A 25,943-nucleotide genomic window follows, 5' to 3' on the forward strand; every position below is an offset into this window, starting at 1 on the left:
TGATGCTGTTCCTAACTGTAATGCTGCCACATCTGTAGTGCTGGACTGGTTGTATTGACTAATGCATGACAGATCTCTGGATATAGTGATAGACCAACCTGTAATTAATTTAACTAGGCTAATTACTTGCTGTAGATCGAATATCAGAATCATAATTATGACTGATGCGGTTTTTATTTGCCAAAAACAAACCAACCTGTGGCTGGACCGTTTTCGTACAGGACCATTTCGTAGGAAATACAGTATAAAAATAAACTTGAATACATGTTTACAGTGACTATTACGCATGTGTAAATTAATTATTTTCAGATAGAACATAAATATTCTTAAAAGCATGTATTTTATTATTGCTGACTGCAAGTCGTCTCTCAAAATCTCCAGTGGGAGTCTACCGGGTTCCTAGGCTGTTGTGCTGCCTTCAGGTGCTGTCGAATGTCGGAAATACCAAGTGATAACACATGAACGACACAACCAAGTGGAAAACCCGACGTGGAAAGTGAGTATTTTCTATTCTGTGTAAATAATTTGTATTGTTGTATGTTGGTAATTTATCTCTTTGTTTAACTTTTGGTTAGCACACATTTTGTTTTTAAATTAATAAATGAAGATATCAATTGCATATCCTCTGTCTACCACTTCAGCATCTTGATTTCTAAACCGAAACAACGGCTATCAAAATACTGCTTTCGTCACCGGGTCCATTTTGTTGTTATTTCCGACCAAAAAAGCACTTGAATGTGCGTCAAGTCCTATTTATTATTTTAGCACCCGGAAGACGGAGCCTACGAGGAGCACTTGAATGCAGCATTAGGCACCACACAACTGTTATTACTGACAGAGCGCCAGACTTGAGCGTGAAACCGGTCTGGACAGAGTGGAGTGAACTTTTCAGTGCAGACAGACACCTTGGATGAAGCAGCTCAGTGTCTTTCTTTTCAAACCGCTTGGCTTTTATCTAGCCTACTGAGTTCGTGGGGTAACATTTTCTACATTTTGAGGTTTTTTTTTAATCTGCGAGATTTAATTTTTTGAGCGTCTATGTGACTGCGCGTGCCAGTTGTATTCTGACATGGCTGAGATACCGCCACCACAGAGACAGCTAGTCGAAATAGACCCGGACTTCGAGCCTCTCCCCCGACCCCGGTCCTGCACGTGGCCCCTGCCCCGGCCGGAGGTCATCGATCCCGCCAGCTCCAACACATCCTCCCCGGCGCCGTCGGTCCAGCAGGAACCGGGGGGAAACGCCGAGTTCGTCAGTAGCCTCGGTTTGTTGGAGGAGACCGAGGACTATGCAGGGTACACCGAGCAGAAGCCGCCTGTGCTGTGCAGTGACTTCCAGTGTCCGGAGGAGAGCTGCGTGCATCTGCCGGTACCGCCGCACCGTCCGCAGCAGCAGCAGCAGCAGCTGCAGCACCCCGGGCCCCAGCTGCCGCACCAGCACCAGCAACAGGTGCCTCCTCCCGGTGTCGGCCCCCTGGGTGCCGCCGCCCAGAGGAAGAGCAGCTCGTCCCGTCGTAACGCCTGGGGGAATATGTCGTACGCCGACCTGATCACCAAGGCGATAGGCAGCTCACCTGAGAAGCGGCTCACCTTGTCTCAGATTTACGACTGGATGGTCAAGAGCGTGCCTTACTTCAAGGATAAAGGGGACAGCAACAGCTCCGCGGGCTGGAAGGTGAGCGTGCTGGCGTGCACGTTAGGTCTATTGTGTGTGTGTGTGTGTGTGTGTGTGTGTGTGTGTGTGTGTGTGTGTGTGCGTGTGTGTGCAAGCATCCATACATCTAGGGTTATCTAGAGGCAAATGCTGCCTTATAGAGCAGGGTACTTGGGTAGACAGGGGTATAAGTGACATTTTAGAAAATTACTAATATACATTGGAAAGCTCTTGAACTCTATCAGATGGTCTAAAAACATGTGTAACTAACAAAACCAAAAGACTGACAGAGTGACAACCCTAGATTAAACTTTGAGCAAACAGGGCCTCACTTTTCTCTTAATCTCTGTAAAAGTATGAATGGTTCCTATGTTATTGTTTTGAATGAAAAAAAGATGCAGTCATTCAAATCTTGTTTTTGCTCTGCTGTAACATTAGGAACAAGTCACTTGCATCTCCATCACTCCACACCCTCCAATTGTAAAACTGGTTCCATCTCTGCTGCAACACTGTTGTATTTGAGGAGAGAGCAGTTCAGTGTTTGGCTTTAATCTTAGTGTCAAATGGATTAGGTAAATGTGGTCTGGGAAAGTGAAGGAGTAATACTCTCCCCTCCCTCAACAAATACCCTCAAAGTGCCCTTGAGCAAGGCAGCTGAGTGATGCTCAAAAAGAGCATGTGTGCTCAGAGTGCAGTAAGGTTAGAAAACAATAAAACATGCAAAAAATTATTTCCACACACAAATAACCGTATTAACTGTCTACTAACTACCGATATCAAACATAGGGGTTATTTATACATTTTGAGCACTTTTGACTCAAATGTCAGCCTAATGGCCCTCACATTATGAGAAAAACCAATAGCACTGAGGGTCAAAGCTAACAAAAGTAAGAGCTTGAAGTCTTCTTCTCATTGCCAACATAGAAAAAGCACTGACTTTCACTTACAGGTTACAGCTTTAGTGCATGGTGTTTCCAGACGGAATCTATCCCTATTCTCTTCCTAATGCAACATTAACAGTTTGCAGAGTCACAATTCTTGCTTGAGAGGCATGTAAGCAATGCATCTTCAAACCCGCTGTCTAGGCATTATGCCCAATTTGATTGGTACAACCCAATTATTGGTTGCATGAGCAAGAATGTTTTGGGGTCTTTTTGCTGGGAGATTTGTTGACCTCTCACTCTGTGCTGCCTGATAATTTGTGCATTATTGTACAGAGCAACAGAAAGAGGTATGGATAGACAAGGAGGGCTATACAAAGCAACCTGTCACCAATACCAAAATAGAAGTATCTACACTTTACTCCAGTCAAGGATCCACAGATGCTACTTTTTCCATTCCAATACTGATTTCAGTTTTGGGGGCGGTGATCATCCAACAAAATGATTGAAATGTACATTAGTCTCCATCAGTGACATTACATCTAACATCTTTCTCTGCGTGAAAAGGGCAGAAAAGTCGTTATGTGTTGCGGGAAGGTGGCGCGTTCAACAGTTATCTTTTAAATGAGCGGCTGAACCTTGTGACCCCCGGTCACCTTTGAAGTCTTGGAGTGATTTCCTCTGCCCGTAGTAGCGTGTGCCTCTCTGCTGTGTTGCTGAGGAAACCAACAGCTCTAAAGCAGCAGAGTACCAGCTAGGTTCATCTGACTGTAAACATCCTATAGATGTGCCTGAGACTGTCGCTGTCTCCGATCCGGAAGTAGAAAAAAACAACAGAAAAGAGTGGGGTCAGTTGTTAGTCAACAGGTTTGGCACGGAGGTTACTGGAACCTAAATATGCTGTTTGACTTTCAGTCCTGTCCCAGGCAATCTTCAGCTCTACTACATGCCTGTCAGCTAGCAGGCTGAGAGCAGGGCTTGGCTGAGAGATGGCTGTGGTTTGGTAGAGAGGAAACAATAAAATTATGCTACACGTGTGGGAACAGACCAACAGAGATTTCAGATTAAAACGCCTTCCTTCTAGAAGAATTCTCCTTCTAACTGGCAAAAGACATTCCTCAACTTGTTGCTTGTGCTTGTTGGATAAGTGTATTTTTGATCTTATAACCAATTCCTGAGTTATTCCCATTTCCAAACATTAGTCTTGGGAACAGCCTATTCAGTATTACACAAAATATACTGACTCATGGTCTGCCCAGGCTTTTTTTTTTTGCAGTCATGGAAAACCTGGTACTGTTATGAAATTTGAAAGTCGTGTTTTCCAGGCCTGGGAATGTAATGGAAATGTGTCCCTAAGCTTTGAATATGCTCAGTTTCATTGACTGAAGTTGTAAACACGCTTCATACTTAATTAGGAATTAAATTAGAAGTTTCCATTCTGACATGATCCAAAAGCATTAAGGCAAACGTCTAGTTAATCTGGGTCTCAATACTCTATAGCTGTATGCATTCAAGGTGAAGTAAGCAGCTAAGGTAATTACACAGCAATGACAGATAGAAATGAAAGGAAGACACAAGGAGACAGACGGAGTCAAAGATGGACCAATATAGTGACAAATTAAAACAAATTAAACTTTTGTATTTCAGTGCCTTGCAGCTTTGCCGCCCTCCCTGTAACCCTTCCATTCCCGTGAGATTTCATTTCGAAGCTATGCCAGGAAATGCCTTTGTGACCCTCAATCAAATTTGGCCTCCATTGTTAAACACCCCCATGTAAAAATCTTGATCATAGCCTGCATTATGAATTACGGCTCTACCAAACCTCCCTTTCCTCCTTTTCTTAGTCTGTCTGCAGTCCTTCAACCCAGCCTTCCTATTTTTTCTTAAATATACTGTAGGTGCACTGGGTGGTGGGAATGCCTACATATTTTTTTTTTGCTAGGAAAGCAGCACCGAGTGAAATGTTCTGAGTTCCCTTGACAATAACAGGAGGCGACACAAACAGCTCAATCAGTGTTGGGGAGTGTGGGTAGGAGGGGGAGGGGGGTGGGAGAGGGGGATGCTGGGAACAACGTCTAACATCCTCCATTCCTAAGCTGTGCGCTCATATCTTTGTGTCCCTGTCTTCTAGAGTTTCCTCAGCGGATGCCACAGCTTGGAGAAAGGGATTGTTGCTCTTTATCCTATCAGTTCCTTTTCTGCTCTCTCTCAGGCCTTTTGCTGAAGGTGTTTGTGTTTGTCCAAGAGGAATTTGGAGGAGGTGGGGGTTTGGAGTATTGCAGGCTTTTTACGTTTCAGGCCTATTACACTGAGCACCGAGATCTGCAAATCACTAGAATTGTGCCTAACTACGTAGTCCCTGCAGCTCTTTGATATATCAAAATAACCCAAAGAATATCAGCACAAATGACAACAAAAACTCATTGAAATTCTCTTTTCACTTTCCCTCCTCCACAGAGAGGTCAAAGGTCAGGGTCAGCTACGGAGCAGCGACTCTGGAGCTGGTAGGGGTTCAGTGTCTTGCTCAAGGACACTTCAGCAAGGCAGATACAGTACTTGCCAACATGGGTGCTTGAACTCGTGTGTCCTGGTTGGTGGGTGGCCTCCCTACTCATTCCGTCACCCTGCCGCCCTTAATATTGAGTTCAAGTACATAATGTCTGAAATATCAGTCCCCTTTTCTATCATTTTGAATAAGTATATTACTCACAAACCTAACTCAGATGTTGGAGGGAAAAGGGGATGATGTAGGCAGTCGCTCAACCCTGCACCACACTGTAGTCCCCCCTAACCACCACAGTATAGCTTTAGGTAAGGCTGGGGTGTTTTGTGGGTTGGTGGGCTGGACCGCATGCTATGAAACTGCACTATCATGGGCTTGAATCCAGCTGATGACCTTTGTTGCCTGTTCTGTCTACTGTGATATCCAATAAAGCAGCAAATACCTTAGAAATATTCTTCAAAACAATAGCTTCAACCTGTATATCATGAACATAAAATCACCACATCACCACGTCAAACTCAACATTGCTGAACAAGCCCGGGGCCGGTGATCCGGATTCCCAAATATCATTTGCGGCATTCCTGCTGGGCCTTGGAACCGCTGGCTAATAGTTATTTTTACACTTTCCTGTTAAAAAAACACGGCAAGTCCCCCACAATGAACTATGATGCATTTCCTGCCGCCTGGATGGAAAACAGTGCCATGTGTTAACATCCCCGCCCTGAAAAACACAGGGGTCAGGGCTGGAAAAAGAGGAGGAACCAGCAGGAGGAGACACACAGGCCAGTGCAGGACGGCTTCTGTACGTCTGTTTCTACGTTCAGTCATTTTATTCTTTTGCAGCATTCCCAGCACATGGGACAAGAAATCATCAGTCTTTTCGCTGTAGTGTGTTATGAGTCATATCCTGGCCTACGTGTTGATTTTGGAGTCCACGTGCATGAGCGCACCTCGCTGTAATGACTGGTAGCGAAAAGGCGGAGACCCCACGGTGGGTGGAGGGCGTTTCGTTTGAACCTCTGTGACAATACAACTCCACCTAGAGTGCTGAAGGTGGGTGGAGGGGTGGACGGGGGCGAAGCTGCTGCTGCTGCTGCTGCTGCGAGCGTTTCCTGTCTTCCTCACGTCGTGGTTTTTTATTTCCTTCTAGAGAGTGTGCAGCAGCTCGGTGCTCACGATGCTTTCCCCAGCAGAGAAAGCCCTCGCCTACTGGGGGGGAAAGGTTCCCCTGGGGTGTCGGTGGGACCATGAGCTGGAGCGTACAGCACGCAGCTTACAGGAACACAGTGTTTTTCTCAGCGAACTGTGACGTTAAATAATGGAACATGTGTAACACAGGAAGTAGCACCCCTGCGTTTAACTGGCACCCTGGTTCTGGGCAAAAACATGAATATTTATGCAGAAAATTAGCATGAATTGTAGGCCTAAAGTGTGAGAATGGAATGAGTGCATGTTATTTGATAGTTTCTTGAACTTTATCTTAGTTATGAAGTGCATAAAAGCCAGTGGCAGGTGTGTTCAGTTGTTTTCTGCTGTGAGAGAGATATAAGGTGGTGTGGTAATTTCTGCCGCAGTGCTTTATAGATGAATAGACAGTAGCGAGAGATCAGAGACACTTACAGGTGATGTGTGCACTTGCTCTCAGTAGTGAAGTAGTTTATCTTGGCTCTTAGTATGTCAGCCAGCATAGGTGTCATGAGGGCCCTATTAAAGTGACTTCAACTGCCCCCATAAATCATTCAGCTCTTGGAGTCACCTATTGGTTACAGGACGGGATTTAGGATTTTACTCACCTGATGCTACAAGTCAGTAGCCTGCAGCAGAGAGGGAGTGATCAAGTCCTGACACAAAAATCTACATTTTGTAACATGCAGAATGTGTATTTAAAAGGCATATCACATTGTTCGCCTAATATGTTTACAGTTAACTGGTTTACTAGCAATAGCTGTGTGTGTGATGAGCTAATGATGTTGAACACAATATGAATATAACACAAAACCCCTTCCTGATTATGTTGAGCTAGGCAATTATCACATGGAAAAAAGACTTCAGTGAATTACATAGGTGTGCCATGTGATACGCACGTTGAACACACTATGACTTGGTAGTAACTAGCTTGGATGGGCATGCATACCTTCATGTACATGTCTGTTTAGTCAGGTGAGACACACTGACAGGCTCAGGATGCTCACTGGGAATGCTCAGTTGAACAAAACCTCTGAGATCAAGTGACAGTTGAGAGAGTGCATGCCAGTGGAACTGCAAAATTTGCAAAATGCAAATTGTCCTTTAGCACTGGAGTGCAGCTTATTAGAAAACATCATTAACACTTTATTTGAAGGGGGTGAATAAGGCTGACATAACACTGTCATAACTATGTCATGACAACTGACATGAACATGAATTAGACTTTATGAATGTTTACGACTGTTGTCATTAAGTGTCATTCGGTTGATAATGTCACTTTCAATGCAAAGTTGACACTGTTCTAGATGTCTCTGCATTGAAAGTGACATTATCAACCGAATTACACTTAATGACAACAGTCGTAAACATTCATAACGTTTAATTCATGTTCATGTCAGTTGTCATGACATAGTTATGACAGTGTTATGTCAGCCTTATTCACCCCCCTTCAAATAAAGTGTTACCAACTTGGGCAGTGCTCATGTAAGTCATTGTTTGTAGATGGCAGTGCCACCAATTTATGTTTGTGGTCTTGTTATGGCACCAATATTACCTACATTGATTTTGACCCAACTTCCCTTTCTCATGTGTGCTACAACTGTGGCTCAAATATTATTGACCAATAACCATCCATTTTTACTTAGCGTTGATAAGCTAAGTGCAAGTATTGTGTTGATCGATGTGTGGTGGGCAGGTATATACTACTAGAAGAGGAACTTGCTGGTACAGATTATCCACAATATTTGTTGTAGACCATCCGGTAAACATGCTATAGTAAGTAATATTGTGCTAGATACAGTGGATAGAAAAAGTATTCATCCCTCCTGAATTTTTGCAAATTTTCTTGTGCTGCAAAAGCATTTCAGAATGCATTTTTCTGACATCTATTCAAACAAATCTATTCAATCAAAGTGAAAAGGAAATTCTGGGGCAAAATTTTAAGACACATTTTCCTTGAAGAGGTTTTAAATAGTTTGTTTCTGAACTGAGTTTTGGTATACAGGCCTGAAAAGAGAAGGCAGCTCCTAAAAGAAGCCAGAGAAAAGGCTGAATGACTACCAACCATTTGTTTTGGGATCACAAGGTTAAAAAGAGAGGCTTGAACTTAAGAGGCCCACTGAAAACCTCAAGCAACCCAATGCAGAAAGGGAGGCTTGGGGTAGGGGCTTTCAAAGAGGAGCGAGTAGGGCTTGAGGGAAGGAGGGGGGGGGGGGGGGGGGCAGTCAGCTGACTGGCGGGCTGTGGGCTGAGGCCTGAGTACAGTCTGCTGTCTACATATGTGTGAGTCTATGGAATGTGTGGCATGTGGGTTTCTGCATTGTCCTCCAGCCCGCACAGGATAATAATCCCCCTATATATTATGTTCACACAAAGAACCTGGCCTCAAAGCCATTATGCAAAGCATAAAGGCCATGGCTGCTGAGGGAGGCTTGAGGCAAAGAAATACGGTGTGAAGAAAGGGAAACAGAATCAAAACTAATTGAGATTAGGGACCAATCCTGTAAAAACTACTTGGCCTTTTTACCTTGTGAGTTCTGCAAGGAATGTGTGTCATTCTCAAGATTAGGCTCAGAAAGATTATAGATCATGATTCCACTCACTGTGTAGCCTTTGTTGTAGACTTTTGAAGTCGGATATATGTATATAGATATGTTTATAGATATGTTTTGTTTTTATTCAGGTTTTTTTTATCAAACAGCATATATCACATGAGGGCACACTGGGGGATTTGTTTTGAATATTGCACCTAACTGGCTAATGCTCATCTGAAGCTCAACTCTCAACACTAAGGCTTTGGCTCTCCATTCCTTTTCATGATACCATTTTGAAGCCATTGCAGAAGTAGGCCACTCAGCGTTCATTAAGGAGGCTGCGTTATGCCTGGAACCATTAAGAGGTGAGATACCCTCCATGTTGAGCTGCAGTGCTCTTCACCTGCAGCCACGGTTGCCCTTTTTCTTCTTTTCAGTCCTGCAACAGAAACCAAGGTCTCATGCTCAGGTTGAGCTCTGCTTGCTCTTCCTGGGTCAGAGGATAAAGGGGGGAGGGTTGTACAGGAAGAGAGCATCAGGAAGTGGTTAGTCCTTTTACTGTAATCTCTGCAAGCGGTGTGCTCTCTGAATTTATTCTCCTATTTAGACAAGACAAGGCAACTACTTTATCATCATCTTTGTGATCAAATATCAACTATCTATCTTTTATTCTTGTCCCCAGTGGATATTAGGGTTTCTAATGTGTGTAGCAAAGATGAACATATAAGATACAGAACCAATGTGTGTGGCCAAGGTGACAGAACTAGGTCACACAATGTCAACTCGTATGTCACCAGCTTCTAATCAAACAAACTAACTGCTAACAAACCATACATTAATTATTTATATAATTCTATACAACGAATGTCCATAAGTACCATTTAAAAATGTATAGTGATTAGCCTAGTGAATGATTTGTCAACCTTTAATTAGAAGCTGGTGACATAGGAGTTGACATTGCATGATCATCTGTGTCCATACTTTAATTCCCTGTCCTGCATTTTACTTAAAAGGCATAGGAAGCAAGTCTAACTGTGCATTCACACTGTGAGCAACACGATCAACAAGTTACCAGAAGTCCATCTATTTCCCATAGAGCTGAGCGACCAGGGGACCGTGGCCACGGCTGAACTTTTCGCAGTCATCGGCCATCAACAGCCACTTCTGTGCTTCCTTGTTTCCTTACTGATGTAATTTCATGTCGTGAACAATCGCTCCACTTGTCAGCTGCAAAATGGACGAGAATTTGATTACAGACATTTCCAAGTTCCGACAACTTCTGTTTCTAAAACATCTTCACGAGACAGGATACCACTTGAATGAAATTGAGATTTATTGATAAATCAGGGAGAAGCGGGGAGGGCTGGGCGTGAGACTCTGAAGGAGTTTGGCCTGGAGTTGTGATGTGATGATGGTTGTGTTGTCCTATACTGGAGGAGCGTCTCCTGGGCAACTGACCCCCGCCAGAGCTCTTGGCAGACCTGGACATAGTATCCCTATATCTAGACAATAGGAAAGATGGAGGAGGGTTGCAGTTGGGGGCATGTTGGTTTGTTGGAGGTTTTATTCTGTTGGACAGGTGATCAGAGGGATGGGGATCAGGTGAGTGAGCAGTTACTGTGGGCAGCTGTGGCTGGTTTCAATGAGTGGCTGAGGATTGGAGTGCATTCCAGTGCTGTCCTCATCCCGAATTTCAGCTAAACAATTAACTCCGTTCAAAAACGATGCTTTGAGAACGGTTGCGTCCATCGCTGGTCGGCTCGATGGTTGATGGTAGGCTCTGATCAGAAGGCAAATATTAGCCAAACTTGACTACAGAGCTATGACCTAAATAATCTGTTGTCATTCTTTGAAAACAAAAGCAAGAGAACACAAAATCATTGTGAAAATATGTTGAATACATAAGAATATATATCGCACTGTCCTTCACCATTTTTAAACCACTGTGTCTTAAAGTCTTAAAGTCTTAAAATCTGACTAAATATCAGCCCTCAAGCACTGAAATATAACAAAGCTAGTGATTTGAGTAGCAGTTTGCCTCCAGCAGTCGGTCTCTTGGGGGTTCCTCTGTCTGTGGTTGAGCCTTGTGCTGCATGTTAACACATGGACCATTGAAAGTGAGGCAACTCTCACTCTGACTGCACCTGTCCCTGCAACTGGGCCTTGTTTGTTTACTTATCCTGTGACCGTTACTGCAAGCCTCATGCTTCACTAAACTAGGAACAGCAGCTGTGTCAATTAGATTGTTTTGATGTCCAGTAGGAGGAGTCTGATGTTGGAGCTATTCTCAAGAGAATACAGACTAGTTGAATTAAACCCCCGACTCAACTGTAACATCACTGCTGGGCCCTCCTTTCTTGCCAGCAGTTTGTGTAGATATTGCTGCTCATTAGTGATGGGACGATATATCAAAATTCAATATATCGCAATACAAAAATGTGACCATACATATCGTGGGGCAGAAAAATGAATCGTGATATTTTATTTCGCTGTAGTAATCACAAATGAGACGGCTTACCCATCACAGTTTCATAAGATCTACATCCAAATTAGATTATTTGCACTTTGTAATGACATTTTTACATTTTTGCTTGCATTCTAGCAAGCCAATGCCATTGCTAGAAAGATTTGTAGCTCAGAAATGAACATAATTCTGCACAATACTTTGTCATTGAACTTTTATTTATTACATCGCATCGTGGTTGTATCAAATCGTGAACCCCATATCGCGTATTCAATCATATCGTGAGATTAGCATATTGTCCCATCCCTACTGCTCATAGATGATATCGAGAACATTGGGTGCTATTGAAAAGGGTTGTAAGATGGATGGTGTATGATTGTGTATTGAAAATCCATAACCTAAAGCAGGTTAGAGCAGTGGCCCACTTGGTTGTGTGTGAGCCGGGGAGCAGGTGGGCTCACAGCAACAGACTACAGAAATGGATGACTGGCTTCTGCTGCGTTGCATTCACAACATGCTGCCCCACATGTGGCATTTCTGAGGGCACACTGGAAATAGACTGTGTCAGAGGAGAATAGACCTTTCCCATGTTGAATGTCCTTGCACCAGCTGACTTAGCACCAGTGTGACAGTAAAACTGAGGTAGTCCTCAGTAGAGCAGAGGTTTGTGTCAGATCCAGCATCAAGGACAGCTGTTCTTTCAAGAGCTTTATTGGTTTAAATTATTTACTCATAACCAGAGAAGAAAGTATATTTTCTAGAGGATAATCTAAATAATAAAATAAAAAATAATATAAAGAAAAGATAATCTGTCAGTAAGACGCCATTTATTAAAAAAGGAAGAATGCAGATGTCCAACAAATCTTTGATTGTAGTTGATAATAATTAAAGTAATAATAATTAAGTGATGTTCTTCCGCCAAGCGATATAGTTCTTGAACAGTAGCTAAACGCAGTGGAGCAAGACGAAGCAACACACAAGTACAGGTATGAGTATTTTCAGTTTTTTTCAGCTGCCGCATTAAAGTAAGGAAGATTCTTACTGTCCCATAGCACAAAATGACTACTCAATACTAATGGCTCAATGATTACTTCATCAGGTGCGGAGATTTCTGGTTTTCAAAACTCACTTTCCAGCCCTGACTCTGTTTTGGAACAAACCCCTGTCCCCCACTGGCATTTCAAGACACTCCCAACCCCCCACCACACCCAACATCTCTTCACACACACACACACACACACACACATACACACACACATTTTCAACTCTGAAAATGTAACGGCATCGCAAGACATTTTGTTCTCAAGCCAAAAATGCAAATGACAAAGCAGTGTTATATTGCAGTATTTTGCATCATGATATATTACCTCTTAACTAGATGTTTCCGTTGAATCTCTGCTCTAATGAGCTAGCTTACTCGCCTCTATTGTGAAAATGTGACTTTTTTATTTATGTCAATTACAGGCCACCATAAACTGTGCCAGAGAACTGACGACGTTGTTGCAATTCCTCGGTCTTCGATAGTGGTCAGTAAATGTCATAGATTACTTAAAGCCCCCTTAATATTTAAATCAACTGTTATGCAGCCACTGGTACACATTTATCGGGTACTTTACAACCGCTTCAAAGGCAGCTCAGCCAATCAGAACCGAGGACCGTAACTATCCGTTTTATAAAATAGTTTAGCCACAGTGAAACGCAGGCCGTCTCGGGTTGGCATTTCAGAGTAATTGTGTGTGAGTGGGGCACCTCCTGAATTAGTGAGGCAGGGGATGTCTTTTGTTCTCTTTGGGCCGAGGTGAGGTCTGTCTCAGACAAGGATTATCCCAGACCGACTAGGAGAATGCCTCCTCCCATGGCCCAGTCATGCGATCCATGATCTTTTGTGGGCACTAATCACAGCCCATAGACATTTGCATATCACCAGCAAACTCAGCCATGTGTGCGCGAGACATGTAGTTTGGTCAGTAGTATTTTTCCCCCCGCTAAGATTTAAGTTGTTTTGAAGATAAGAACGCCACACATCTCAGATCTCAGGTCCTCCGCTAATGACTCATTTCCTGTTTCGTGTTCAGTTACAGATTGAGAGCATGTGAAAACTGAAAGACAGAGGAGATGGAGGTTCTGATAAATGAACAGATTAAGAATAGCATTTGGCCATGCTGTGACTGCTTAGTCTACCTCAGGCTTGTGAGTGTGTGCTGGATGTGCTCTGGCTCAGGAAAGCTTTTCTTAATGGAATCAGTGGAGGACAAGGGAGGAGTCTGGCTCAGGAGAGGGTGTTCTGTTTTGGTGAGTCAGACGGCAGACAGTCCGAGCCAGCGCGTCACATCTGATGCTTCCCCTCCTCTCCCTACTCCTGCTCCAGCCTGTTTGCATGTTTCTGTCAGCGCCGGCTGAGGAGCTCGTGTTCAGCACACAGTGAACTCATTGACCCCGGCTCTCACGGCAAAAACATTCTCATCTCACTCTGCCACCCTCCCCATCCTTGCTTCGAACTCTGTAACCTCTCCTCTCTTTCTTTCTCTCAGAAAATGTCTCATTTATGTTCACCCCCTGCCTCGGCTCCTGTGATCAGGCTTCACAAGGCCAATGTTGATGCGCACTATTACTTGGTTCAGTGCCCTCGTATAGGAACAGTCATCCAAATAATACTCACAGCAGTTTAAGTTTGTTATAGGTGGCAATTTCGTATTTGTTTGGTGCATTATCATACTGCACACTAAGAAGTCCTAAGAAGGATTGCATTTAAAATTGACCAACCTTTATTTTCCATTTCTAAATACCTCTCATTGGAAGTGTCCAGCTGGCTCAAATCAATGAATCAAATTTATTTTTTAAGGTGCTAAATAAAGGGATAATACAAGAAAATTCTCCTCTTAGAAAATCATAAGTAGAGTATTATTATTACCCTTGAAATGAAGGTAATAAATGTAAATAAAATGTAAATTAAATGTAATGAATTCGTTTTTTGAATAAGTAGCCCTACACAGCTAATTAGTATGACACAGTATGAATCACAATCTGATGATTAATACACACAGAATGCGTTTGTGGAAAGCCTAACCCCAGTCCAAGACAGACATTTCAGACACTCGCTTAGACAATCCCTCTATTGTTGGTGAATGTGAGCGTCTTTATCTCCATGCTTTGTATATCCTTGGAGAATCCTGTGGTTGGGGACATCTGGCTTTACTAACTGCAGGGAGTTGCTTTTGCATTCACATGGGTGTTTAGGGGAAATTCCCTGGTAGTGTATTCTGTCTTGTGTTGCAGTTTGGTCTTTTTTTGTATCCAGCATCCATCACAACAGTCAGTTGAACCTTGTATGTTGGGAAGAGTGTGTCTAGGCTACACGTCTGTGTCCTGTTTGACCCGCTTTCTGCTCCTCCACCGTCTTTGTTTGTGTAGCTGAGGGATTTACCGCGGGAGGCGCCTATGTATCCCTTTTAGGGCACCTAACATAGCATTAGAGAAAATGGAATGAATGAGGCTTTGGGTTCATACATGTTAGCACAAGGACAGATGTGACCACATACACCGATGTAAAAAAAGTGAACTAGTTGGTTCAACCCAAAGAAATACTATCTGTCTCACTCAGGAGAGTGCTTTTGAATTTGCTCTCCTATAACTGTCTATGGTGTCGTAGGACTTGTGGGTTTGAGACAAGATAGAGACACGCAGAGAAGAATGTATAGTCTTTGCAGTAACAGTGATACCTGTAACATTGGTGGACAACCTGGATTATGTGGTTAAACCTAGCTCTGAGGCTCCTCTGTAGAAATGCTGTGCTTAGTCTAGAGGGAGCTCATTTTTGACAGCATGAGGGTCAACTGCAACATTAACACATAAAAGTACACACTTATCCTACGGGTGTGGTGATTCGATTATGTTTTTGACAGCTAAAGTCATCATAGGTTCATTGTAGGTACATTCTTGATGAAGAAAGAGATGTTTATGGCTCTGGAATATACATTTGTAATATACCTTGTAAAATGAAAGAAACCCTGCTTTAGGTTTACTCCTTTTGTTCTTGTTCTTGATGGTGGAAGGGTGGGAAAGTGTTGCACAGGTGAAACTAGGTGGAATTCACAGGAAACGTGTGATTAAGACCTACTGTGAGGAGGGATTACTCTCCTCTTTTTTGTCTTTAAATGCCTTTAAATCCACATGACAGGGAAGACAATGTCTCTTTGAACACTGCATAGAAAAAGGTTTGGCTTTGGTTTGTATTATTGTCTTACTCCGTTCTTGGCTTCAACCCATAACACAGAGGTGATTTACTGTAGAGGGAGACCTGGGATAACCTCAGTTTACTGTCTACCTGTTCTTACATTCCCAAAAAACAGCCTCACATTCAAAGAGGTAATGATATTTGTAAGGTCCAGTTTTGGAGGTTTTGGAGAACATAAACCGTTGCCTAGCTTGTAGCTAGTGTATACATTTTGTTCACTTTTCTGTCATGGATTCTTGCTGTCGTTGTAAACACAATCTGTGCAGTCATGTTGTTCTTCATTTAATCTATTTGTTGTAATCCTTTCTTCTATTCCCCTTCTTCAGTAACAGATACTATATGGCTGTATTGACACAAACAACACTTCGTCTCCCCCATAGCCGCCATTGTTGTTCACGATTTTGCTACTGCAAGCAACTGTTGCTTGTGTCACTAACAGAAGCAACTATGAAAATCAGCCTCCAAAGTTGATCAAAAGGGTTTTCTTCAGGCCCTTCCAACTCCGAGCCTCCTATTGGATTGGACAGCATGGCCAGACATGTCTCACGCTGTGATTGACTTCTGGCTCGCCAGGCTACCAAATATTTATTTTGTGTAAATTATACCGCATATGACGTCCGCTCCTCACTCCCTCTTGCCAAAGTGGCCTGTGTCACTGCCTAGAGAGTGTAAGGATGGAGTGGAAAAAGCTTGGTAGACCAAATATTGTTAGTAGAGGATATGGATGTATGCTTCCTGTTCATCTGCTTACTTTGATATCACTCTCAACTCCTTCTCCTCCATGCATGAAAAACAACAAACTTTCCCCCTCAAGGCCAATACATCTTGTTACTTACTTACTTACTTACCGTTGAACAGCCACCGGGTCACTCTGGGTCTCACCGACATAGATGCTTCCTTTGTGAGTGTGAATGTGAGGATTTGTTTGCATGAGAAGAATTTCATGGCTTTATGCAACTCTCTGTAGACACATTGGAATGTTTTGAGTCATTTTTCATTTTTCACATTCATTACTTGTAGATCTATACAGTATATCATCATAAAGAACCTCAGGAGCTTAGATCTTGTAATGGAGAAGAGAATAGAAAATGTTTAGATATTATGATCCCTCAAATCACAACACAGTCCTACTAGATATTGTTAGGCACTGGTGTATTTGTTCAATTACAAATGATTCATTCTTTTGCCCATCCAGAACTCCATCAGACACAACCTGTCCCTGCACAGCCGTTTTGTGCGCATGCAGAATGAAGGGACAGGAAAAAGCTCCTGGTGGATGCTGAACCCAGAAGGGGGAAAGAACGGCAAGTCACCTCGACGCAGAGCTGCCTCCATGGACAACAACAGTAAGTTCGCCAAGAGCCGAGGAAGGGCCACAAAGAAAAAGGTACAATGCCCTTTTATTAATGCTATACACACATAGTTATGTCAATCCATCTAGGGAGGTTTTGGCCACATAATGGTTTCTCTCAATTTCTGCTGAAACTAGGTTAATTTTAGTATACGTTCATAATACACAGGTAGTTTTATGGCAGATGTGTGTGAGGTGTTTGTGTTCCTCTATCCCCAGGTGGCCCTACAGGAAGGGGTGGAGGGCGGAGCGGGCAGCCCGGGTTCCCAGTACTCTAACTGGCTGGGAAGTCCCAACTCCCACAGTAATGATGACTTTGAAGCCTGGAGCACCTTCAGGACCCGCGCCAGCTCCGATGCCAGCACCCTGAGTGGTCGCCATTCACCTTTCCTGTCTGAACAGGATGACCTGGGGGAGTCCGATGTCCACATGGTGTATCCCGGAGCGGCAGGGCCCAAGATAACAGGCACCCTGCCCAGCCTGTCCGAGCTGGCTGGACCCATGGGCCAACACAGCCCAGAGAACGTCATGGAGAGTCTGTTGGATAACCTGAACCTGCTCTCTCCTAAGAACCCTCAACTGGCTTCTGACTCCTCACACTTATCAACCTCTGCGATGCTTCAGAGTAGCCCCTACAGCTCTCCTGGCTTGGCCCCCCAGCCACAGCAAGACTACCGCAAGTGCCTGTATGGCCAGGTGAGGATGAACTCCCTGTCCCCTGTCCCTATGCAGACAATTCCAGACAGCAAGCCGGGCTTCGGGGCTTTCGAGAACCATTATAACTGCCCCGCAGGCCTCCTTAAGGAGCTGCTGACCTCAGATGCAGACCCCAATAGGGACATGATGCCCCCTAGGGAAACAGTGGCACCTCAGGCCGGGCGGGGAGGGTGCCTACTGCCCAGCTACAACAGCCAGGGCCAGGTGGGGGGGCATGATGGAGTAAAAATGATGAATCCTCCTCAGACTCGCCCAATTCCACATGTACATCCACGAGCTATACATAGCCAGGGCCCTTCAACCTCGCGGGACATGAATAGCTGTAACATGATCCCCCTGACTAGTCTGACTAGTCTTGCGGGAGGCCCTCCTCGAATGACCAGCCTGAGGACGTGCATGCAGCTGCCCCATGGCCACTCGGCACACACCGGTGATGTTCCCCCAAGCTACGGCAGCACCAACGGCTACAGGGGCCCTGGCTCAGCTCACCACCACGGTCATCACCACCACGGTCATCACCACCACGGTCATCACCACCACGAGCGGCTGCCCAGCGACCTGGACAACGTGTCCATTGAGAGGTTTGAATGTGACATGGAGTCCGTCCTCCATGACACCCTCATGGATGGAGGTGCGCTGGACTTTAATTTTGATCCCACAGCTGGCCCGCAGGGGTTTCCCCAGAGGGTGAAGCCCACCACGCATAGCTGGGTGTCAGGCTAGGACGCATGGTGGATCACATGACCGACACCCAGACAGGTGAGACTCTGACAATTTTAAATAAAACCATAAGAAATCAAATGTCTACAGCATGTTTGCTATTCCTGAACATCTTCCATTCATCCTCACAGGTTTACCTCAGCAGGATGTCACTACTCACCTTCAGGAAATATATGAATCCAAAGAAGCCACCATCACTCACCACGTACCGAGCATCTGACACAATGGAAGTGCCAAATGTTTGTCTTGAGTTATAGGTCCATGTATAACAGTCTTTTTGAATCCTGTTGGGACACAGACATTGAAGCCAGCCACAATCTATTTTATAGTAAACAATGGACAGAAGAGGTTGATATTTCATCTGGCTGATCCTGGTATTGTACTGAAGTAAGATACAACAGTCAGAACTGCTGTTATTCACAACAGTATCAGGGATGCTGGAAATCGTTTTAATTTGCTTTATCAAATTGCTCTGCAGAAATAAAATGGTTGAATTAAAGCCTGCATTTGCTCCGTTTACAATTGCCTGTCAAAAACTGGATTTATGTTTATTTTGTTTTGTCAACTGAAGACATGCAATAATTCTGGTGTTATTTTTTTGTAGATTTTTGTTGATTCATGGAATATTACAATGTACTATATGTATTTATAATGTCAGACTGGCCACTCAGTCTTTAGTTTTAAGAAATTACTTAACACCCGCCTTTTTTGTCAGACATTCTCTTAATCTGACGCTACACAACACAGCATCAGAGTAAGAAAATGCCTGGGAAAAATGGAAATATGAATGCATATATATGTGTATATATATGTATATATATCACAATGTGTTTTGTCCATGTTGATTCTGTATTCATTGTATTTGATAGTAAGTAAAGTGTTCACCATTGAGTCATGGTTTATCATTACGATAAAGACGTATGGTCCTGCTTTTAACTTTTATTTTACCTTTTATTATACCTATGGAAAATGTTGATCATATTAAGAATGTGTATTTTAATATTATTGTATTATTTTGAGTAAATATATACACACGCATTGCATAACACACAACGCAGCATGAGATTAAGAGAATGTCTGACAAGAAAGGTGGGTGTTTCTTAAAACTAGAGACTGAGTGGTCAGTCTAATATCCAGGGAGGCTGTTTCAGAGTCTTGGGCCAACGCTGTGAAGGCACAGTCATCTTTTGTTTTAAGGTTGGAAGCTTTGAACAGCCAGCAGGCCCTGCTCAGAGGACCTGAGGGACTTCACAGTGCTGTGAGGACACAACTCAGTAATATAAATCAGGGCCTGACCATGCAGTGCCTTCAGATCAGAAGAATTTTGTTATAAATTCTATACTTGCTCGCACCCAATGAAGGGAGGCCAGCCAGTATACCAGCGTAACATGGGACCTATGACTAGTTTTTATCAAAAACCTTTTAGAAGCAATCTGCACCAGTTGGAGCTGGACTACGGCAGATTGGCTATGGCAGGAGAACAAGGCACTCATATGCAGATAGCTCATATGCAATGAGATAAAAGCATGAGTAATTATTCCCAAATTGAGACTTAAGTTAACATCTTAACATGTTGCTCAATTCATGCATGAGTCAAAAATGCCACCTAGATTTTTAGAGGAGAGCTTCATATTGCATGCTGGCAGACCGATGCTCCACCAAATCTCACTTGCTATAGCCTATGGTCTGGCCAATGGCAAGAATTTCTGTTTTCTTAGAGTTAATTTGGAGGAGATGTTGTACCATCCAGTCTTTAAGGCAGATAAACAATCTTGAAAAATTGCTAATCTGCTAAAATCATTAGGCTTGAATGATAAATAGAGCTGTGTGTCATCTGCATAGCAGTGATTAAAAAAACAGTTAAAATGGCGAGTTTTATGCCCCAGCGGAAGCATGTACAGTGAAATTAGAGGAGGTCCAGGAATAGACCCCTGGGGGACACCACATGTCAGTGGGGCAGATGATGAAACATAATCACCAATACTGAAAATTTTCTATTTGATATGATGCAAACCAATCAAAGGTTGATCCAGAGTCATCCACTCAGTCTAAGCCTTTCAAGAAGAATGCCATGATCAACACTGTCATAGGCAACGCTGCAGTCAAGTAACAGCAACATGGAGCACTCCCCAGCATCGGCACACATTAAGAAGTCATTAGTGACCCTGAGAAGATCTGTGTCAGTACTGTGTTGTTTATGAAAACCAGACTGAAATATATCAATTCATTCATAATTTATACATAAAGGTATCTGGATTGTTTGTTCCTTTAATCCTGCCCTCGGGCCCTTGCTCTCATTTTCTTGAGTTGTTCCCAGACCTGACTACAGAATACTTTTTAACAAGCTTGTAAAAAATCCTTTTGCTGACATTTTAATGCAGCAATTGAAGCATATGCATATGCTGTGTACAATGTACTGTATATATTTGCAATGTATTATTGTTATGCTATCATTATTTTCAGTCAAACTGAAATCAGAGAAGGAAAAAAATATTATACAAAAGGTAATCAATTTTATTATAATGATTAATAGTTACATATTTATTTGTCTGAGATATTGCCTCTCAGAAAGCCATGGGAAAACCTGGTGTCCCATCTCTCAGTTGTGTAAATTCAAAACATCTATTCATGATATTATGTCTGTGCATCTGCAGTCAATGTAATAATTTATGTTGCATCATTTGAACTCAGCCAATCAGCATCCATGTATCACATCAGTTGTGAAAGTGTATATCGAAAGTCAAGAAGTCATAGTAATCCATTCTGAAGTGAATGCTCCCTATCACACTTCATGTAGAAACACATAAATCATCCTTACATCAACATTCTTAAAAATGTTGGGAACACATTATTATTGTTAACAGGAATAATGGTCTCAACGTCTAATTTCGGTTTGACTTAAAAATAGAAATGTATATATGATCAAGGGGAGCAGGAGCAGTTGGAAGGACAATGAGTTCCTGTTGACTGGAAATGGGTGATGATCTCCAAAGTTTAAGTGACACAACACAGGATTTGTAACTGACTTCCCAGCAGCCTTGTTACGCACCAAAGAGTCTCTCTAACCTACCGAGCACATTTTGAAGAAAGTGTGCCAACTCACTGTGCTTATAGGGTCTCACAGACTTATGAAGTTGTACATATTATTTTCTATGGTAGTAAATTTAAGTACATGAAGGCTTCGAATGCTAAATGACTTGTTACTGAACTTTGAATTATATTAAGTATTCTATATAGTAGTGTCTTAGACATGGTTGTTTACATATCTCAGTACAAACTATATGAATGAATTTATGAACACTCATACCTCAAAATATTTTACCTCTGAAGTATTGAAGGGATTTTTCCTGTAATTTTTCTTAGTGAGTAATGTATTCATTTTTTGACATAGTATATGTAGTACATATGTTTTGATATTTGCTGTAATGCTCAAACCAGTTGTGTTTAGACAGGGTCAGGGTGAAGCATTGTCAACTTTCTATCTTTGCGCTTCTAATGTTTTCTTGTGCTGGAAGATTATAGCCATTACTTTTTAGTAAATATTTTGTGAAATTACTGTAAATAATTTGCTACAAAACATACATTTATGTGAAATTATACATTTAAAAAAAATTTGAGAAAACTTCTCTGTTGTACATTTTTTTTCTGTCACCTATTTAGACAGAAACCCAAGAGAATGAAGTATTCAGTTAACAGAATAATTGATTATGTTCTGGAAAATAGAGATTTCAGCTTTTAGCTGCAAAATACTGCTTTGTTAAATTATCACAGCTTATCACAAAATAAATATGTGATGGGACCATTTTTTATAATGGGTCAAAATGGCTATTTTGCACTTTGGGTTTTGTAAAACAAATATGATTTATTTATCCTTAAAGATGAAAAGTCCTTGAGCCTGTTACATTTCTTTGGAGAGTAAAATGTATTTTGATATGTGAACTTTGAAATTATACACAAGTGAGTAATGGTCCTTCCTCCCTTAAAATGTATTGCTGTTGTTGGAAGAAACCCACTTATCTGCAAAAGGTTTTTCAGGAATAATGAAACACATTCTTCATTTCTCATTGACATCCATGTATTTTTGAAATAATACAACCTTTTATATCAGTTTTCAAGAACCCAAGGCTCATGTAACTCCTTCAATGCTTAAATGACCATGTGAACTTTCAATTAAAGGAAGAAAAGAAAAACAGCAAAATTGTATTCATGTGTGTTTTCCGCAGCAGCAGTGATATATTGTGAAACAGTTAATGCTTTTTTAAGTAGAGCTACCTTTTAACACATTCTGATATGACGTTATGGATCTAACACTGGGCTAGTAATCTTTAAAAGTTTTTTGTTCAGGGTTTCCACTGTCATGGAATTTCTTGGATCTTGGATCATTTCTGTGGGAAAGTCAGGGAACATCAGGGGATTTTACAATGGGTCACTTTACAGGAATATCGTTAAGTATTTTCCGACTTGTTTCACACATTAATTGCATTAGATGGTGGTTTCCACCTGTGTCCTCCTTTAGAACTTTTCTGAGCTGAGGAACGATATTAACAAACCAGGAAGGAATAAGATGTTCAAGGCATGGAAGTAGTCCGACCTAGTTATGGAAAGTCATGGATTTTTTGCGTCAGCGCATGGTGGGACCCGTGGTTTATTAAACATAAACCAGGGGTCTGATATCCTTCTGCCTCTGTATTCCAAAATCGGTCTGGGCCTAGCGTTCAGTGCCTATGAACAGAGCTTTAACCAACCACACCGGCTATAAACCACACTGCTTTCACTATGTTTGCCAAGTGCCTGACACTATTTGCACATTTACAAGAAGGGCAATCAAAACTTCTGAAAATAGTATTTCTCTGATGCTGGTTGATGTTGGTTGATGTCCACATAATCATCTCTCTGGATCTTTGCTGAGTCTGAGTCTTGTTTTGGAAATTATTGATTGTCATTCATTGTTTCACAATGTGGCTGTTGTGAATCCCTTTGAGACTGTAATTGTGATTAAGGGCTGTACAAATAAACTAGAACTGACTCGACTTGAAGTTATTGCACACCTAGGGTGCCATGTAGCAGCTCAGACAGGGGCTTCAGTGGAGCTGGCTGTGAGGAATGTGGCTCATGCAGGATAGACACCCATCAATAACAAGCACACATGCAGCCCATATGCTCTCCCAGTGTGAAAGAAGCACCGACCCGGATCCTCAAAGGGCAGCCAGCCCAGGACACACAGGTCAAGGAGGTTTGTCTCACAGGATCAGCGGGTCTGAAGGGCAGGGAGCCATGTTCAAGCTTTCAGTCGGTTCCTTTGGACTGGTTGCGTATGGAATAAATGCGTGTGAATTCATTACACGAAGTGAGCAGAATTCCCAGAATAACCTTCAGATAAACTTTTCTCTGTTAATGTCATATGTGCGACAATTATGAGTCACCCACCCAGATATCATCAGTTCTCACTGCGGACTGGTGTCTCAGGAGGTTCAAATTTAACACCAAGATTCATTCCACTGACTTCTTTTTAAATTCAACAAACCTCTATAATGTATCAGCGCTGGCAGAGAGCATGCTCATTAGGGCTGGTCATTTTATAAATGTTGACTCCTTAAACTTGCATGCATCATTTAGTCGTTCCATAGCATGTCGAAATGTGTGTGTGCGTGTCTTTCTGTAATGGAAGCAAACCATTGAGTCATGTGGCTGTTACCCTAAATGACATCTGATCATTTGCTAATGGGAAGTGCAATAAACCTCTGAAACTAACCAGTTGCTCGTGAATCACATTATATTAACAACTGGGAAACGTACTGCTTACAAATAGTTTCCAGGGTTTCAGCGCAGGGCCTGACTGAAAGTTCCTTGGTTTTTCCACGACTTTTGATGACTATCAAGGCACATTTTCATTCCTTCCCGGTCTGACCCTTTCTTTTCAAAGGCAGACAATTGTTGTTGCATTTCTCCCTATGGATTGAAGCATGTTGCACTTCTGGACACACCCCAATCAGTGACGTCAAAGCATTACAAGTATCATGCTTTCATCAAATGCGTGATTTTTCACATATCCTCTCTATTACATGTCTGTACTGAGAACAGCCAAGCTGAATTTCCATAGATGGATAAAGAAAAATGGAAAAGTGTCAACTTGTGGTCACTCTCTGTTTCTCCAACACATTCTCCAATAGCCAGTTTAACAGAGCCAGCCTGTTTCACACACAATTAATCATACTCAGACTGATCACCCGAGTGGATGAGAGTCATTTAACAGCAGGGAGGCATATCACAATAAAACTCCCTAAGTGGTTGTTGTTTCCAGAGCCCTCAGGTCGCCTCTGCTGCCTGAATGGTCAATAAAGCGTAATAGGAGGAGGGAGGAGGGCAGCTGGGTGGGGTTAAGGGAAACCCAGGCCCAATGTCCCTTATCTGTTTGCCTAGGACAACGTCTTGTCAGCCTCACTGGTTGCAACCTTGCGCTCTACATTAGTTACAGAAAGGATCATGGAGACTTAAAACACTCCCATGGCACCCACCTTCCTGCACTCCATCCACTCTATGTGTTTTCTGCTTGGATGTTATTTCTTTACCAAGCACTCTATCTGTTACATCTGTTGTCTGGGAGCTATAGTACCTTGCACTCCTTACAGTTGTGTCCTTGTAATGTTGGTGAGCTAGGAGTTAGCCTTAATGTGACCAGTTTAGCTGTAGCACAGTATTGGATTCATGGTCTATGATTATATTTGATGGGTGTATGAGGTAGTTGAGGCAGCTGAGTGATTTTGTTAACCTAAATTACAAAGTGACAGTGTTGTCACACAAATACTAAACATTTGTTTTGGACTAAGTGGTTGTTCTGGATGCAGAGGTGATTCAGCGCCACAACACAACAAAAACCATGAGGTTTTGCTGCTTGTTCCGCAAATATTATCTCATGAGATCGACGCAGTTTAAAGGAGTCCTACTGTGTTCCCACTCCTGGTTGATTCTCTTAATTGGCTGATAGAAATGACAACAGAACCTCTATTTACATATGCGTCAAGTGCATGATAAAGGCTTGTTTTACGAGTCTCAGAGTTGATGGAGATGACTCCCATTAGGCTTGGATGAGGCGGGCCTTTGGCGGTATCTTCTCCCAGGGGGGGCGGCGGCCTGCAGAGGCTGCACAGCGAGCCGGGGCCAGGCTAATGTATCCATGTGGCCCCGGCACAAAGCCAGGAAATTAGGAGGTTTGGGCCATTGGAGCTTAGCTAATATAAAGCGCAGTATGCACACACACATCCAGCCTCAAACCTGCCCCTACTACTCCCTGTCTCTCACAGGGAGGCCAGGTTGAAGATGAATTCATGATGAGATTAACCAGAAGCAGCCTGTAGATGCTGATCAGTCCTACTGCATGATAAAGAGGAAACTGAAGAAATCAGGTTTGTTGTATAAGTGTAAGCAACTGGTTGCCTTTTAGTCAAGGTAAGAATACTTGGATGTTGGCCATTTTTCCACATGAAATGGCCAAATCAACAGAGTGCTTGTAAGTTTGTCCAATCACATTTTTCACATAAAATGGTCCAAATCTGTCCAATGGTCAACAAACTATCTACCGGTCTTCTTCTACTATAACCAGGGACTCAGTGGTGGAGCATTTGAGAGTGAGGAGATGGAGGATGATTCTGAGTTGTAGTTTCATATGTGAGTTTCAATCTCCCCCACAAGTGTAGGAAATT

At 42.6% G+C, this 25,943-nt stretch overlaps 1 protein-coding gene across 1 annotated transcript; it reads left to right on the forward strand.

Moving 5' to 3' along the window:
- Nucleotides 1-863: 863 nt before the first annotated feature.
- Nucleotides 864-21,865, forward strand: LOC139913419 (forkhead box protein O1-A-like). The gene is made up of 4 exons (XM_071901432.2): nucleotides 864-1,675; nucleotides 16,651-16,842; nucleotides 17,026-18,282; nucleotides 18,375-21,865. The coding sequence occupies exons 1-3, from the start codon at nucleotides 1,070-1,072 to the stop codon at nucleotides 18,244-18,246; spliced, it is 2,019 nt and encodes a 672-aa protein (XP_071757533.2). The 5' UTR covers nucleotides 864-1,069; the 3' UTR covers nucleotides 18,247-18,282; nucleotides 18,375-21,865.
- Nucleotides 21,866-25,943: the final 4,078 nt, after the last annotated feature.

This window comes from Centroberyx gerrardi, chromosome 11 (genome assembly GCF_048128805.1).
Source record: "Centroberyx gerrardi isolate f3 chromosome 11, fCenGer3.hap1.cur.20231027, whole genome shotgun sequence".
Lineage (NCBI taxonomy): Eukaryota > Metazoa > Chordata > Actinopteri > Beryciformes > Berycidae > Centroberyx > Centroberyx gerrardi.